General features: G+C 43.5%; 1 protein-coding gene across 13 annotated transcripts in view; it reads left to right on the top strand.

Annotated features, from left to right (window-relative positions):
• LOC110507290 (endothelin-converting enzyme 2) overlaps positions 1 to 9,534 on the top strand; it is a 232,875-nt gene extending 223,341 nt beyond the window's left edge. For all 13 annotated transcript variants that reach the window (XR_016492575.1, XR_016492574.1, XM_090224129.1 and 10 more), the window contains 10 exons: positions 816 to 930; positions 1,352 to 1,462; positions 3,714 to 3,812; positions 4,050 to 4,127; positions 4,260 to 4,363; positions 4,676 to 4,786; positions 4,870 to 4,937; positions 5,100 to 5,290; positions 5,619 to 5,714; positions 6,117 to 9,534. Coding sequence is in view for 11 of the 13 variants with exons in the window: in XM_090224129.1 (XP_090080255.1) it covers positions 816 to 930; positions 1,352 to 1,462; positions 3,714 to 3,812; positions 4,050 to 4,127; positions 4,260 to 4,363; positions 4,676 to 4,786; positions 4,870 to 4,937; positions 5,100 to 5,290; positions 5,619 to 5,714; positions 6,117 to 6,293 (1,150 nt within the window). In the remaining 2 variants the exon portion in view is untranslated. The remainder of the gene's footprint in view (positions 1 to 815; positions 931 to 1,351; positions 1,463 to 3,713; positions 3,813 to 4,049; positions 4,128 to 4,259; positions 4,364 to 4,675; positions 4,787 to 4,869; positions 4,938 to 5,099; positions 5,291 to 5,618; positions 5,715 to 6,116) is intronic.
• Positions 9,535 to 17,032: the final 7,498 nt, after the last annotated feature.

Below are 17,032 nucleotides of genomic sequence, written 5' to 3'. Positions count from 1 at the left end.
TTGAGACAGAATGCGTCTCCTTCCTGAGTGGTATGATGGCTGCGTGGTCCCATGGTGTTTATTCTTGCGTACTATTGTTTGTACAGATGAACGTGGTACCTTCAGGCGTTTGGAAATTGCTCCCAAGGATGAACCAGACTTGTGGAGGTCTACTATTTTTTTTTCTAAGGTCATGGCTGATTTTCTTTTGATTTTTCCATGATGTCAAGCAAAGAGGCACTGTGTTTGAAGGTCGGCCTTGAAATACATCCACAGGTACACCTCCAATTGACTCAAATTATACCAGTTAGCCTATCAGAAGTTTCTAAATCCATGACATAAACAGCTTGGACAATTCCAGACAATTAAAGGCACAGTCAACGTAGTGTATGTAAATATCTGACCCACTGGAATTGTGATACAGTGAAATAATCTGTCTGTGAACAATTGTTGGAAAAATTACTTTTGTCATGCACAAAGTAGATGTCCTAACCAACTTGCCAAAACTGTAGTTTGTTAACAAGAAATGTGTGGAGTGGATGAAAAACAAGTTTTAATGACTCCAACCTAAGTGTATGTAAACTTCTGACTTCAACTGTATATTGCTGTATAATAAAATTTGCATGTGGTCTTCATAAAGTGTTACCAAAATTCCTTATACAATCAATATCTGACCTGACCATAATCTCATGAAAAACATCATAATGACGTCCCTGCATCCAGTTCTGCCCATGGGGAAACCCCAACCATTGACTGTCATTGTTGTTTCTTTGCTTGTCCTCGTCATCCTTGTCATCCTCATTTCCTCTTCCTCCCCGTCTCTCGCCGTCTCTCAGCCTGCTCAACAACTACATGATCTGGAACCTGGTGCAGAAGGGTGCGTCCAGTCTGGACCAGCGCTTTGAGAACGCCCAGGACAAGCTGCTAGAGAGCCTGTATGGAACCAAGAAGGTGTGTTTTTAGGCTGGGCTCTAAACGGCAACATATTCCCTGTGTAGTGCACTACTTTTGACTAGGGCCCTCTGGTTAAAATTAGTGCACTGGGGAATAGGGTGTCATTTGGGACAAAGGCATATTCTTACTTATGTCATTCATTAGCCAGGATTTCAGGAAATACCTTGTTAGGGCTGGTTTCCCAGACACAGATTAAGGCTAGAAAATATATATATTTCAATGGAGATTCTCTATTGCGCATGCTTTTTAGTCCTGGACTAGGCTTAATCTCAGTCGGGTGATTTTTATGTGAGACTGTGAGGGCTCATAACAAGCCATGTGTGCTACTTCAGCACACTTACAGTACACACACTTTTCACAACCAAAAATATAAACAGCTGGTGAAACTTATCTTGGTTGTGTGTGTGTGTTCGCTCAGTCCTGCACACCTCGATGGCAGACCTGCATTGGGAACACAGATGACACGCTCGGCTTTGCCCTGGGTGCACTCTTTGTCAAAGCAACATTTGATAAACACAGCAAAGAGATTGTGAGTATGATTGACACACAACTGCATTTACCCTAGTGGTTACCATTTGTAGGCCTAATGAAAGGTCATCATAAGAGGATCCTATTTGCTAAGATATTATTGTAATTTTCATTAATAAGATATTTTAAATGCTTATAAATGTTTATGAATACCTACAATGCATTCGGGAAGTATTCAAACCCCTTGACTTTTTCCCCATTTTGTTGCGTTACAGCCTTATTCGAAAATTGATTAAATAAAAAAAAAGCCCTCATCAATCTACACACAATACCCCATAATTACAAAGAGAAAACAGGTTTTTAGAAATGTTTGCAAAAAAAAAACAAAAAAAAACAGGTACCTTATTTAAATAAGTATTCCCGACCCTTTGCTATGAGACTTGAAATTGAGCTCAGGTGCATCCTGTTTCCATTATGTTTATGTTTATACAACTTGATTGAAGTCCACCTGTGGTAAATGCAATTTATTTGACATGATTTGGATAGGCACATAGGTCCCACAGTTGACAGTGCATATCAGAGCAAAAAAATGTCAAAGAAATTGTCTGTAGAGCTCCGAAAAAGGATTGTGTCAAGGCACAGATCTGGGGAAGGGTACCAAAAAATGTCTGCAGCATTGAAAGTCCCCAAGAACACAGTGGCTTCCATCATTCTTAAATTGAAGAAGTTTGGAACCACCAAGTTTCAAGTCACTCCTCAATAAAAGGCACATGACAGCTTGCTTACAGTTTGCTGCCAAAAGGCACCTAAACGACTCTCAAACCATGAGAAACGAGATTCTCTGACCTGATGAAACCAAGATTGAACTCTTTGTCCTGAATGCCAAACGTCACGTCTGGAGGAAACCTGGCACCATCCCTACGGTGAAGCATGGTGGTGGCAGCATCATGCTGTGGGGATGTTTTTCAGTTGCAGGGACAGGGAGTCTAGTCAGGATCGAGGGAAAAATTAACTGCGCAAAGTACAGAGAAATCCTTGACGAAAACCTGCTCCAGAGCACTCAGGACCTCAGACTGGTGTGAAGGTTCACCTTCCAACAGGACAACGACCCTAAGCACACAGCCAAGACAATGCAGGAGTTGCTTCGGGACAAGTGCAGCTACAGTCCCCATCCAACTTGACAGAGCTTGAGAGGATCTACAGAGAAGAATGGGAGAAACTCCCAAAAACAGGTGTGCCAAGCTTGTAACGTCATACTCAAGGCTGTAATCGCTGCCAAAGGTGCTTCAGAAAAGTACTTAGTAAAGGTTCGGAACACTTATGGAAATTTCATTTTTCCGTTTTTTTTAAAATTCATTTGCAAAAATGAAAAAACCTGTTTTTGTTTTGACATCAAAGGGTATTGTGTTTAGATTGAGGATTGTTTTTTAAAATCCATTTTAGAATAAGGCTGTAATGTAACAAAATGTGGAGAAAGTCAAGGGTTCTGAATGCTTTCCGAATGCACTGTATAAATTATCTGTATAATGATATAAATGCTTATGAATTGTAAAGCTTATAATGTTATATTTATTTGTAATTATTATAAATGATTGAAATTAATGAAATACTCATTTAGTGATAGTTCCCTGTCCTGCAGATGGGAGAGACAAATATAGAGAAAGCAGAGACTGGGTAAAGGAGACAAAAAAATGTAACATTAAATGGTAGAGTAAGGACCAACATCGGAGATGAGAAACAGGTACGGGGAGTCAAAATTTTAATAAGGAACAGACATGAAACAAGACAGGCACAGCGTTAGCACACTGGCAAAACAACGACATTCGACAATCAATGCAGCAGCGGGGAGCAGAGATGGGGAACTGACAAATATAGGGGAGGTAATAAACAGGTGATTGAGTTCAATAATACACTGATGCGCGTGACAGTGAAAAGCAGGTGTGCGTACTGATGGTGTCAGTAGTGCGTAATGCTGGGGAGCCTGGCGCACCGGGGGGGGGGGGGGGGGGGGGAGAGAGGGAGCAGGCATGACAGGTAGATTGTTATTGGGTAGAGAAGAGAGGGGCAAATAGAAGAGAGGGATGTGGAAGGGGAGAGAGGAGGCACAGAGGGAGGACTAGCAGTTTATACAGGTTGGAAATAGAAGGTCACAAGTCTTCTTGTTTTTTTTATCATAATTCAGGAGAGATGGGTCGGTTCAGATTGCCTAGGGTATTTAGTCCATATCTGAGTGTAATTGCAAAAGAAGGATCTACATCTTTCCCTCTTTCTTCCATCTTACATTTAATTTCTGTCTCTCACCCCACTATCAGGCAGAGGGTATGATCAATGAGATCCGTACTGCCTTCAAATATGCTCTTGATCACCTCAAGTGGATGGACAAACAAACGCGTCAGGCAGCCAAGGACAAGGTCAGATATGTTGTCACCTACTGGACAGGCTATGTATGGGTGCCAGAGGGTATCTCTCTGTGTGTGTTTTTGCGTGTGTTTGAATCCTTGCGCATGTGTAAGAGACAGAGGGGAGAGGGAGTAATATGGGTTTACAGGTTACAATACAGTAGTTAGTCCTCTTTGTCCAGACCTCCAAATAATGGAACCAGGAAGTTTCTTGACCTGTCTTATCCTTGTTTCACTCTTGGTTTTCAGGCGGACGCCATCTATGACATGATTGGATTTCCTGACTTCATCCTGGACCCTAAAGAACTGGATGATGTTTATGATGGGGTGAGTTAGTGCCTTTTGTTGAGTTGTCATGATTGAACCACACATTGAACCCTGTGATTTCTTTAAACAAGGCATTTTTTATGTTTCTGATCAGTGAGTAATTCTCTATTGCCCCTGTCTCTCTCTCCACAGTATGATGTCTCAGAAGACAACTTCTTCCAGAACGCACTCAACTTCTACAACTTCTCCGCCAGGGTGATGGCCGATCAGCTCCGCAAGCCGCCCAACAGAGACCAGTGAGTCTTCATCAGCTACACCCATCATTATCAACATCACCATCATCATTCAATTGGAATTTGTACTCTATTCCCTAAGTGCACAAATTTGACTGTTCAAACACCACATTAATTGAGATGCTGTTTGCTCCAGTGGTGTCTGGTGTCATGGAGGATGGGCTCATTGTATTGGCTTGTACGGAATGAATGGAACATTATCAAACACATACCATTCCATTCATCCCATTCCAGAAATGACAATTAGCACTCCCTCTCTCAACAACTTTCACAGGTTTTCTTTTTTTAAACACGGCTCTGCCACCTTCCTTCCAGATGGAGTATGACCCCTCCCACAGTCAATGCCTATTACATGCCCACCAAGAATGGCATTGTCTTTCCAGCTGGAATCCTCCAGGCACCCTTTTATGCCCAGGATCACCCCAAGTGAGTGTGAGTGTGAGTGTGAGTGTGAGTGTGAGTGTGAGTGTGAGTGCTTGCTGTTCTGACCCCATGTAAATTCTCTGCAGAGCACTGAACTTCGGGGGGATCGGAGTAGTGATGGGACACGAGCTCACTCATGCCTTTGATGACCAGGGTTAGTGTCCGCATTTAACAGATTCCACAGAACTCATGGATGCATCCTCACAAAACACCCATTGACAAACACACACCGGCATGCATGCACAGACATGATTACTAAGTGTGCGTGTTTGTAAAGATAGTTCTTATTTTTTTAAGATGATTTTTCCTTAATCAGGCAGGGAATACGACAAAGACGGGAACCTTCGGCCCTGGTGGCAAAATTCCTCTGTGGAATCATTTAAAAACCGCACAGAATGCATGGTGGAGCAGTACAATGGGTTTACCATCAATGGGGAGCATATAAATGGCAAGCAGACGCTGGGAGAGAACATTGCTGACAACGGAGGCCTAAAGGCAGCCTATAATGTGAGTGGGTCTCCCTACTTGATAACACTTTACAGTTAGTTCCCCTACTGTCTCTGTAGTAATTTAGTAATTATTAGCCGTAGTATAGTTGTTATTTTGTAACAGTAATGGAGTTGAGAGGTTATTGCTCAACCCCATTACTGCCAAATCCATTGCTATGTAATTATAAAGCAATTACATAGTTGCTACTTTTACTACAGTTATTACAGTGTTACTTCCCGTGGTGGGATCTAGGGAAGCATGATTCTTATTATACTATACTTCACCTCAGGGGTAGCAGAGTGGTGGTTAATGTTTCTATAGTAATGGATTTTTCTGTTGTGTTCAGGCGTACCAGGCATGGGTGCAGGAGAACGGTGAGGAGAAGAGGCTGCCAGCGGTCAACCTGACCAATGACCAACTATTCTTTGTGGGATTTGCACAGGTGGGTGATGGGAGTGTCCACAAAATGCATTACACACATCCTGATAGAATTCATGTATCAAATACTCATATTTTAGGTTTGAGGTTTGCCTGACCATGTCAGAAGCTTTAACTTGGGGCCAGAGTTGTTCTTAGTCAGTTCACGCTCTCAGGATTAACTCCTGGCCCTATATCATGATGTAAGGTGAAATGAGAGTGAATTCACATGCATTTGAGGGTGATAGTAAGATTGGAATATTACATCTACTGTTGGAGTGGAGAAGTGGACGGACAAACATGAGTACAAATGAATAAAACACAATTTTGGGAATAGAGTGAGTATAATATGCAACAGTTGGGCAGCCTGATAGGAGAATAATTTTGCTACTGCCTGTTTTACTTACTGAGACTATTCTTCTCTCAGGTGTGGTGTTCCGTGCGAACCCCTGAGAGTGCCCACGAAGGACTCATGACGGACCCCCACAGCCCCCCAAAATACCGCGTCATCGGCACCCTCTCCAACTCGCCAGACTTTGCTGAGCACTTCCAGTGCCCCAGTGGCTCCCCTATGAACTCAGGTCACCGCTGTGTGGTGTGGTAGGGCCTGTGAGAACCAGTGGGGGTGCTGTCTGTGGAAGCTAAATGGAGAAACAAGAGGAGGAGAAGAACCTCTAACTAATCATCAGATTTTTTTTCTTCTAATTCTCTTTTGTTTGTACATGATACTGGATCACTAGTGGTTTGTGGGTAGAGCAGGACCAACTCCAGGTGAGGGAGAGAAATGTTGTCATCAGCTGATGTGTGTGTGTGTGTGTATTTCCAGTGTTATGGTATTTTTCCTCTTTATCCACCCCTGCCCCCCACTCACCGGTGGGGCACAAAGGCACATTTTATTTATTGTTTTCTAGACTTGGTAGGGGGCCGGGGAGGAGGAGCCACTAGGGGCTGTCTATCCCCTCACCTTTCTCTATGCTTCTGTGTCGTCACTGTCCTTGCTGTATGCCCTGTTCACAATTTAAACCAGAGCCCTCTTCACTTAGGGCTCTCACTGAAGGCACTATGACATCACACGATGGGTTCAGCTGCCTTTGTGACCTTGCAGGAAGCGCAGAAACTTGGCTGTGACATCACAGGATGGTTCATCTGCCTCTGACCTCACAGGAAGTACATAAACTTCACAATGATTGAACATTGTATATGGCTTCATCTCAAATGCCATCCCTATTCTCTATATTACTTACTTGCCTTGGCACATCCACAAGAGAGCACCACTGCTTCTGGTCTGCATGTCCTATATAGTATACATATAGTACAATGTGGCTCCGGTAAATAGTTCTGCCCTATGAGGTGTCATTTGTATAGGGTGTCATTTGAGATGGATCCATTAAGACTCAGCTCTCTTTCTCTGTTGCTTCACAGGAAGTGCACTGGCGTATGTGGGTCCTCAAAGATACCACTCAGCACCCTCTGTGACATCACAATGAATTCACAGAAGGTGCTTCACTGTGACCTCATAGCAGGTGTGGGGGATCTTAATACAACAAAAAATTGCCTAAAAATGTTCTACTGCGCAAAATCACTGGACATGTGAAAGCAATATTGAAGACTACTGATAGGCATTGCCACAATATCACTTATAACTATCCCATTTCTTAAAGATCGGTGGCGAGTAGATTGAATACATAGGAAAGGGTACATAGGAAAGCCACTTAACAATGTTGATCCAACCATGAGAAGGGTGACGTTGCCCCTAGATGCTGATCTTGGCTTAGTTTCCCCACTAATGGTTAAGATTGGGGGAGGGAAAGCTGATCGTAGATCTGTACTTAGGGGAAACATCACCCTAAAGCATCCAACCACAAGATGGGCAAAAGTCCTTCTGGGACCTACAGACAGTGCTGGACTGGCTGTGACACCAGTAGTAAGGACACTCACCACTTGCTTATCTGTGTTTTAGTTGTTGTTGCTGTTGTTGTTATTGGCATATTCTGAAGTTGACAAAGTTGAAATGAGATTCTCATTTTTAAAGCTGCTTTTTGCCAAATATGTTTTTTTTGTTTGTTTTGTTCCTAGTGTCTAGTTGATTCTTTGTTTCTCTGGGAGTGATGTTCAGTGTGTGTGTGTGTGTGTGTGTGTGTGTGTGTATGAACAGCCTTCAAAGCTTGATGTTTACTGTGTTTAAGCTGTCAGCTTCATTGCGAAAGGACAATTTGTGCATATGTGTGTATGCACGTGGTTGTGTTGGTGTGTGTGTGCGTGAGCTTGTATGTGTCTCTGTGTGTGGGTGCATCTGTGCACAGGTGTGCACGTGTGCAGAATTCTTTGATACTTCATCCCCACTTAAATTGAACTATCAACAATGTCAAGTCAGCTGCAGTGATTTCACCTCACATTCCAAAAAAACACTAATTTGAAATGAATGGATATGTTAAAGGAAGGGATATGTTTCTAAAGAACTCCTTGTTTGTACATCCTCTACTCCAGAGTGTTACAGACTGTCTGTTCGTAAGTCAGGGTGGGTACAGGATACCTTTGTTAATCGGGTTACTGTTCGACTCTTGTTCATTCAAGCTATGTAACTGTTTTATCTCTAGCTGCTCCTGTCGTCACTTTGCAAGGTTGTTTCACTACAAGACACTACAATGCAACACTAGTCCTTCAATGCAGATGGAGTTGTGCTATCTAATGTAAGACAATGAAGTGAACCAATTGGAATCAGTTGATATTGTCTGCAATCAGAAGCATTCGTGTTAGGTGAACTGCCCAAGTAAGAGTGTCTCAGAAAAATCTACCATTCAATTTCACAACAATAAAGGACGCTATGATGCATCCTTCCAGTTCATTATAACGGTCATTCTCGTACATTTTGTGAAGTCAAATATCTAACACAGAGAGTTGTCTATTGTACACAACATTTCTATCTGAGCGTTGTATCCTCAAAGCTCCATGACGAGGTTCACACGGGCAGGGGTTAGAGGTCAGGGGGAAGTGCTTACATGTAGCGGGTTGGTCAGGGTTAGCCTTGAATATTTACTTAATGAAATACAGATCTATATATTTTTTTTTAATTACTTGAACATGTGTAAAAGCCATTAATTAGCCAGGTAATGCCATTAAGTGTTCTCTGGTCAGATGTGCTGTGTACCCGTTTGTCACTCCACAATTCTCTTATTTCTTCAGCCATCCAGTCACACACTTTTCACACGATTTACTCAATAACTTCACTCAATAACTTCACTTTAGTGACTTTTATGGCCCATGGTTGAGATACAGCTGGCAGTATCTTCTGTGGCAAGTATATCCCAACTAGCTGGTATGGAAAGACTGATCAATCTGTAGTACCACATTCTGCATATGTTTTGTCCATTTGCAATATGATTTCATAGGAAGTCAAAAGTCACTTTTTCTTTGGCCAAATATGCCAAAAGAAATTTGACATGCTCAAAAATACTGCAGAATTGCAAAATTGACTGACCTGATGAACACAGGATGGCCGGGAGGTGATAGTTGTTCCTTTCCGTCACTCGTTGTGTTGATTTCATCATGTCCATTTGGTGATGTTTTTTCACTATAGAATCATATTGCAAATGCACGTGCATTGTTGTGCAACTGGTAACCCAAAAATAAAAATATGGTTGTAAATGCATTTACCGGGACTCCTATTGTACATGCCCGCTATGGGAGTACCCTACTACGGCCCTCTATCCATGGGGGCCGTCCTGAGTGCTTTATGGACAGTTTAAAATATGACGATGGATGCAGATTGTGATTTTCCTCCGTGCAACTGGTGATTTGAAATGTGCATCTGGTAACCCAAAAATTAAAATACTGTTTTAAATACATTTACCGGTACTCCTGTCATCCATGCCCGCTATGGGAGTACCCTACTACGGCCCTGTATCAGTGGGGGCCGTCCTTGAGTGCTTTATGGACAGTTTAAAATATGACGATGGATGCAGATTGTGATTTTCCTCCGTGCAACTGGTGATTTGAAATGTGCATCTGGTAACCCAAAAATTTAAATACTGTTTTACTCGGCACGGCCTAGGGATTATGGTAATGCCATTGCCTGCTCTCTGTGTCTTTAAGCACCGCACTTTGTCACTCCATCCTTCCTGTGTGTGTGTGAGGGAGCTTTTCTTTGACATCTGTTGGGAGAAATGACTGATTTACAGTTCAGGAGGGTTACCTAGTCTCACACATGAAGTTTTGGAGAGATGTGACTTTTTTAACCCTTCGAAACAGACAGTGTGACCCAATTAAAGGCACTTCCGGTTGGCACAGGAAGCTATAGGTAAACACATGTCTTGACTGAGGTAGCCTCTTACAGAATCCTGAGTTTTAAGTCTTTAAGTTAAGAATTGACTGATCTACACAGGGTTGAATGCAGTCATTTTCACATTTGCAGTTATGTACATCAAAATACCTTTTGGGTGAATTTAACCACTTCCGGTTGCTCCAGGAAGCTTAGAATCGACACAGGTAGACCTCATAGTGGCCTGATGGACTGTTATCGAAGACAGGTTCATAAGGCATTCATAACCCACATAGGCCTGAGATTGAAAGTAGGGGTGCAGGCAATGTATTCCTATAGGGAGAGAAGTCATTAATGTGTGAGATCAAAAAACCCCACGGTCAATGTTAGGCTTGCACAGATCGGGAGGACCTTAGGAACATTCCTGTGGTCGAATTTTTCTTCTCACCCTAACGGTTCTCTCACTGTCACCCAAAATCAAATGACGTTGTGGGGCAGGCTTCATTTTGGGCCTACTTTTCTAATGGTCGCTGCGCTTAGACCGAGCGAGCTACGGTCAAGCGGGATATCTCGTTGAACTCGGCACAGTCTGGAGACTATGATGATGCCATTTTTTGTGTTGATTTCAGAATGCCATTTTGGTGATGGTCCCTCTCCGTTTAAACATATTGCAAATGTACAAAAGTCAACTAGCAAGTCAGTGTCCATCAGTCAATTAGATGTCATTCTGACACCAAACTGATATCAATTGACACCAAACCCACTTTTTCCAACTCATTTAGAAGCCAACTATCACATATGTCAGAGCAGGCCCATAATTCACAGCGCCTTCAGTTTAAAACATAATAAAAACGTAAAACACATAGTTACGTTCTAGCTGCGGGTCCAGTTCGGATATTATGTGTAGGCCTATGTGAGGCGACCCTGAATCCCGAGTTCCGGCTCGATAGGTCCTTCGGTGCCCGAGCAAACCCTAATTGGTGCTGAAAATCCACTTTTCTACGGGGTCCTTGAATGAGCTATCGGACAGAAACGTTAGGGTCCGTCTCTATGGGCCGAGCCGGTTTAAATGCACCTAGCCTTGCGTCTCTGAGACTTTTCTAAATGTCGTCATTTTCGTAATGGTCAAAATGAATTGAAGTCATTGCAAATGTACGAGGCTGTTTCTCGGTCCGAGAACCTTCTAGAGCCACCTAACTCACCACGCACTATCGACCGGAGGTCTAGAACAGGTTTCTAAAGTTTCGGAACTCTAGGTCTGACGGTTATTTTTTTAGCTCGAACAAAGCTAACTATTGCAGCCACTGTCTGTCTCTATGCACCCCAATTACGTCCCTCCTTCCAAGTTGTGTGTTAGTGTGATTTAGTTTTCCTTTGAAATTGTATGGGAAAAATGACTGATTTACAGTTCATGGGGGTTGCCTAATCACACATATGAAGTTTTGAACAGATCTGACTTTTTTAACCCTTCGAAACAGCCCCTGAGACACCAATTATGGCACTTCCGGTTGGCACAGGAAGCTATAAGTCTTTACGTTAAGAATTGACTGATTTACACAGGGTTGAATGCACTATGTCTATCAAACTGCAGGCAGGGTATGGATATACACTTTTAGGGTGATTTGAACCACTTCCGGTTGGTCCAGGAAGCTTATAATCAACACAGGTAGACCTAATAGTGGCCTGATGGACTGTTACCGAAGACAGGTTCATAAGGCATTCATAACCCATATAAGCTTCAAGTTGATTTTAGGGGTGCAGGCAATGTATTCCTATGGGGAGAGAAGTCAATGCAAACTGTTTGATGTAAACACCTTATTTTAACTGTTAAGGGTTAATGCCACACGGTCAAGGTTAGGCTTGCACGGATCGGAAGGACCTTAGGAACGTACCTGATGTCGAATTGTGCTTCTCACCCTAACGGTTCTCTCACTGTCACCCAAAAGCAAATGACATTTAGGGGCAGGCTTCACTTTGGGCCTACTTTTCTAATGGTCGCTGCGCCTAGACCGAGCGAGCTACGGTCAAGCGGGATATCTCGGCCTAGGGATTATGGTAATGCCATTGCCTGCTCTCTGTGTCTTTAAGCACCGCACTTTGTCACTCCATCCTTGCTGTGTGTGTGTGAGAGAGCTTTTCTTTGACATCTGTTGGAAGAAATGACTGACTTACAGTTCATGGGGGTTGCCTAATCACAAGTTAAGTTAATCCTAAGTTTTGAAAAGATCTGACCTTTTTAACCCTTGGAAACAGCCACTATGACACCATTTAAGGCACTTCCGGTTGGCACAGGAAGCTATAAATAAACTCATATCCTGATTGGGGTATGCCTTTACAGAATCCTGAGTTATAAGTCTTTACGTTAAGGACTGAGTTATTTACGGAGGGTTTAGTGAGTCTGTGTTACTTCAGATAATCATAGAAAATCACAGAAATCTCGCAGAGCTCCGCAGCACACTTTAAAAAGATTTGTATGAACACCCTGCAACTGGATCTGTAACTGTTGAAAAAAAAAAACGCCTATTTGTGAACATCACCAATTTGTCATTGTACGATTTCTCTTAAATGACGATAGATAAATGGCTGGTTCGTTTTTTATTGACACCGGAGGCTCCTTGACTTTGACGTGAAGTGGAAAAATAATTTCTCTATTTTCATTTTGGACCTTTAATCCCAGAGAAATTACCATAACTCAAAAACCGTTGAGGCCTAGACGCCATCTTGTTCGGGGCCAACTGCCCATTATGCCAAACCTACGCTCACCAAGTTTCGGCTTCGAAATATTTTCCGTTTTGGAGATAAGGCCCCGTCGTGATTCGTGATGTTTTGTACAATTGCATTATGATTGCTTATGCCCTCTTGTGGGAATTTCCGGGACAGCGGAAAAATGACCAAAATTTGATTATTTTATAAAACGGAAACCGAATGTCCGAGAAAGTTCATTCGATGACTTCCCGGTAGGTCCGGCCCTACCGCACGGCCCGACGCCGACGGCAAATTTTACAAACGTTTTCAGATGTCTACTAAGGGACCGTACATTCTTACTAACTATACACGAAATGTCAAAATGTTCCCTTAAGGTACGGAAACACCTTAGCAGCTCCTTGCTTGACAATTTTTAGTTCTACTTTCCTAACCTTTTTGTCAGTACTGGGACAGGTTTTTACCACAAGCCCGACTGGCCAGTCATTTCTGTGTGCCTGACTGTCTTTCAATAAGACAACATCTCCCACTTTTACATTTGGCTTTTCTGCTGTCCATTTTCTGCGTCTCTGCAGCGTTGTCAGGTACTCCTGTCTCCACCTTTTCCAAAGGGTGTCAGCGAGACACTGAGCTTGCTTCCACTTTTTCCATTTATCTTATTTTTCTGTGGGAAGAGGGGCATCCCACTCACTCTGATCACAAGACAGTTCTCTGATTAAGGCTTCACCTTGCATTGTTATTGGAGCCACGAACCCAAGGGGGTCATAAAGACTATTCAGTGTGGACAGGATGCCTCTCTGCGTAAAAGGTTTCTCATTGTGGGACACCTGGAATGAGAAGCTGTCTGTTTCTAGGTTCCAGAAAAGTCCCAGACTCTGTTGAAAGGGGAGAGGATCCACTCCTAGGTTAAGATCTTTTAAGTCTTTGGCACGGTCCTCCATGGGGAAGGCTTCCATAACTGTTTTGCTATTGGATGCAATCTTGTGTAGTTTCATGTTGGACTCCGCCAACATTGCTTGTGTTTTTCTTAGAATGTTGATAGCTTCTTCTGTAGTAGCTACTGATGTCAGACTATCATCGACGTAGAAGTTCCTCACTACATATTTCTTGGGTTCTGCCCCGTGTTCCTTCTCACCCTGTAGCGCTGCTCGTCTCATGCAGTAGATGGCTACGGCTGGTGAAAGGCTGTTCCCAAATACATGGACTTTCATCCTGTACTCAGTTATGTTTCTATCTGGGTTGTTATCTTCATACCAGAGAAACCTTAAGTAATCTCTGTGATCCTCACGTACACCAAAACAGTAAAACATTTGTTGCACATCTGCTGTTAGTGCAATGCAATCCGTGCGGAAACGCATTAGGACACCCAAGAGTGTGTTGTTTAAGTCTGGACCACTGAGCAGAACATTGTTAAGTGACACGCCTTGACACTTAGCACTGGAGTCAAATACTACTCTTATTTGTTCAAGCTTTTGCGGATGGTAAACACCAAATATGGGCAGATACCAACGTTCTTCGTCTCCCTCTAGTGGCTGTGAAGGTTCGGCTTGGTCGTTATCCAGCATCTTTTGCATGAAGTCAATAAAATTACGCTTCATGTCAGGCTTTTTGTCTAAAGTCCTGCGAAGTGATGCGAGGCGGTTCATGGCCTGCTCCCTGTTATTAGGGAGGCGACGTCTAGTGGGGCGAAAGGGTAGTGGAGCCACCCAGTTGTTTCCATCATCCTGGAAAACCTGTTTGTCCATAATGTCCAAGAATGCTTTGTCCTCCACTGATGGTGCTGGTTTATCATCGTTTTGTCGAACACGGAACATCCCAGGCTGTCTATGTTTACAGTTGTGATTGGATCTCTTGAGTGCACTGTAGAGGGAGAGATGTGTTTCTGAGCTACGCTGTTGTAGTTCTCTTTTACCTGGATGATGTCAGGGCAAGGGCTCAGATAGGATGTGCGACCATTTTGAAGTATGTTTGTCCTGAACACGTTAACATTGGCTGGTCGGTGAGCCGTTCCCAGACAGACCTCACCTACGATGACCCACCCGAGGTCGAGTCACTGTGCATAAGGAGTGTCGTGGGGCCCATTGATTTGCCCTCGTACCTTGTGTACCCTTAAGATGTTTCATCCTAAGAGCAGGAGGATGGGAGCGTCTGGGTCCACAGCTGGAATTTTGTCCATAACTGGTTGCAGATGGGGATGATGATACGCAATGTCGTGGGAGGGAATCTCCATCCTATCGTCTGGCATCATATCACACTCTATCAGAGTAGGGAGAATGAGCTGCATGTGTCCATCTATAGACTCCATCATGAAGTTGACGGCTCTCCTGCCTGAAGTCTCTCTTACTCCAGAACACGTCTTCATGGTGTATGGAGCAGAGTTGTCATCGATGTTGAAGAGATTGAAAAACTCTGTCTTGGCCAGAGATTTGTGACTCTGTTCATCAAGCACTACATACATTTTGACAGCTTTCTCTCTTTTCCCAGCTGGATAAGCTTTGACTAGGCATATTTTTGAAAATGACCTAGGATTGACTGCCTCACCACAGATCTCCGTACACTTTGAAATGACAGATAGAAGAGCATCGTTACCTTGCTCCCCGCCATGGTCTGTCTCTGCTGTAGCGGTGTCTGTATTTGTAGGGGCTGGGCCTGGATGCAGAGCAGCAAGATGCCTGTCGCTGTCGCACTCAGAGCACTTGATTGAAACCTTACAGTCTTTAGCTCTGTGCTGAGTTGACCCACAACATTGGAAACAAATGCCATTGTCGTTGAGATATGATTTGCGCTCATCTAGAGTTTTGTATCTAAACCCACGACACTTTTTAAGAGGATGAGGCTTGTTATGTATTGGGCAGTGATGGTCAGGGTTTTCAACCTTTGTCTTACTGGGTTTGGTTTGGTGGTCTGAGGCACAGGTCACAGGTGTCTTGCTACTGTACCTGGCAGGTTTCTCACTTTTCATGGACACCTGGTTAGTTGAGGTGTAGAGGGGGAAGCTGGGGTAATTTCTAATTTTCGCCTGGTTCCTGATGAATCTTGAGAAGAACGAGAATGGTGGGAATGCTACCTGATAGTCCTCCTTATATTTGGATCCATGTGCTATCCATTTTTCTTGTAAACTGAATGGAAGTTTCTCTACAATAGGGTTTACCCCCCGAGATGTGTCCAGATAAACGAGGCCTGGAAGGTACCCTTCTACTTTAGCACACTCCAGTTCGAGAAGAATGTCACCTAGTTCTCTTCGTTTGTGATTGTCTTTGTTAGCCAGTTTTCAATTTTCTTCAACAGTGCATTCTCGATCACTTCGGGTGTACCATAGCACTCTTCTAGTCGTTGCCAGACCATGTTAAGTCCCGCTGTTGCGTTGAAAATATGGACAGATCTAATTCTGTTTGCTTGCTCAGACGACTCTGCCCCTAGCCACTTGGTAATTAGATCTAACTATTCCCTGGCTGATAAATTCAAGTCTCTGGTCGCATTGAGAAAGGATGCTTTCCATGCCCAATAATTTTCAGGACGATCTTCAAACTTCAGGAGTCCGGAACTCACCATCTCACGACGTAGGAAGTACTTGATGAGGTCTGGTGCCACTTGTGACTCGGGGAAGTTTTGTGTGTGTGACTGGAAGTGGGCTTGCTTTCCATTTCCACCATGCTGCTGTTCATTTCTTTTGAACAGAGAGTCTCTGCTCATGTTCTGTTGTTTGCTACTTACTTGATTATGGCATGTAGCTGGGTCAACACTAAGCTCTTGTTTCTCCACTTCAAATGGAAGTTCAGCAAAGTAGGGCCTAGCATGTTGTTGCACATACTCAAATGTACGTTGGACTGGACTTAAGGGCTGTGTCCCTGTGTCTAGTTCTTTGCGAAGCTCTCTGCGTTCTGATCCTACAGCTTCTTCAAAGGCTGCAGCTTCAGCCAACGCAGCAGCAGCTGCTCTCTCAACTTGGAGAACATATAAACTTGCCTCGAGGTCAGCTTTTTGCTTCAACAAGCTGGCCTCTATTTCTGCCTTTTGTCTCATCACTGAAGCTTCCTTCTCAGCATAGGAGACTTGTGCACGTGCTGCGTCTGCCTTGGCGCATGCTTTGATGGCTGCAGAACTCGCCGTTGAGGATCTGCTTGACTGCTTTGATGACCTTGATCTTGTAGATTGAGACTTGGTTCCAATGTGCTGAAGAAGCTCTTCCATCTCTCTCTGTTGAACACCTGGCTCTGGTTGTTGCATCGTAGACTGCTGGTCTTCCCTAGGATAAGAGGCTTTGTTGGCTGATGAACGTAGAAACAAAACCACCATGTGTGGTTATTCTTGAGCTTGAGCCCGCTGTGATGATGTTTTTTCACTATTCTGCCCTTGAGTTGCTTTCCCATGCAAAACTAGAC

This window comes from Oncorhynchus mykiss, chromosome 27, assembly GCF_057628025.1.
Source record: "Oncorhynchus mykiss isolate SJ-2025 chromosome 27, ASM5762802v1, whole genome shotgun sequence".
NCBI classification, from domain to species: domain Eukaryota; kingdom Metazoa; phylum Chordata; class Actinopteri; order Salmoniformes; family Salmonidae; genus Oncorhynchus; species Oncorhynchus mykiss.
This window is presented reverse-complemented; position numbering and strand designations above follow the sequence as displayed.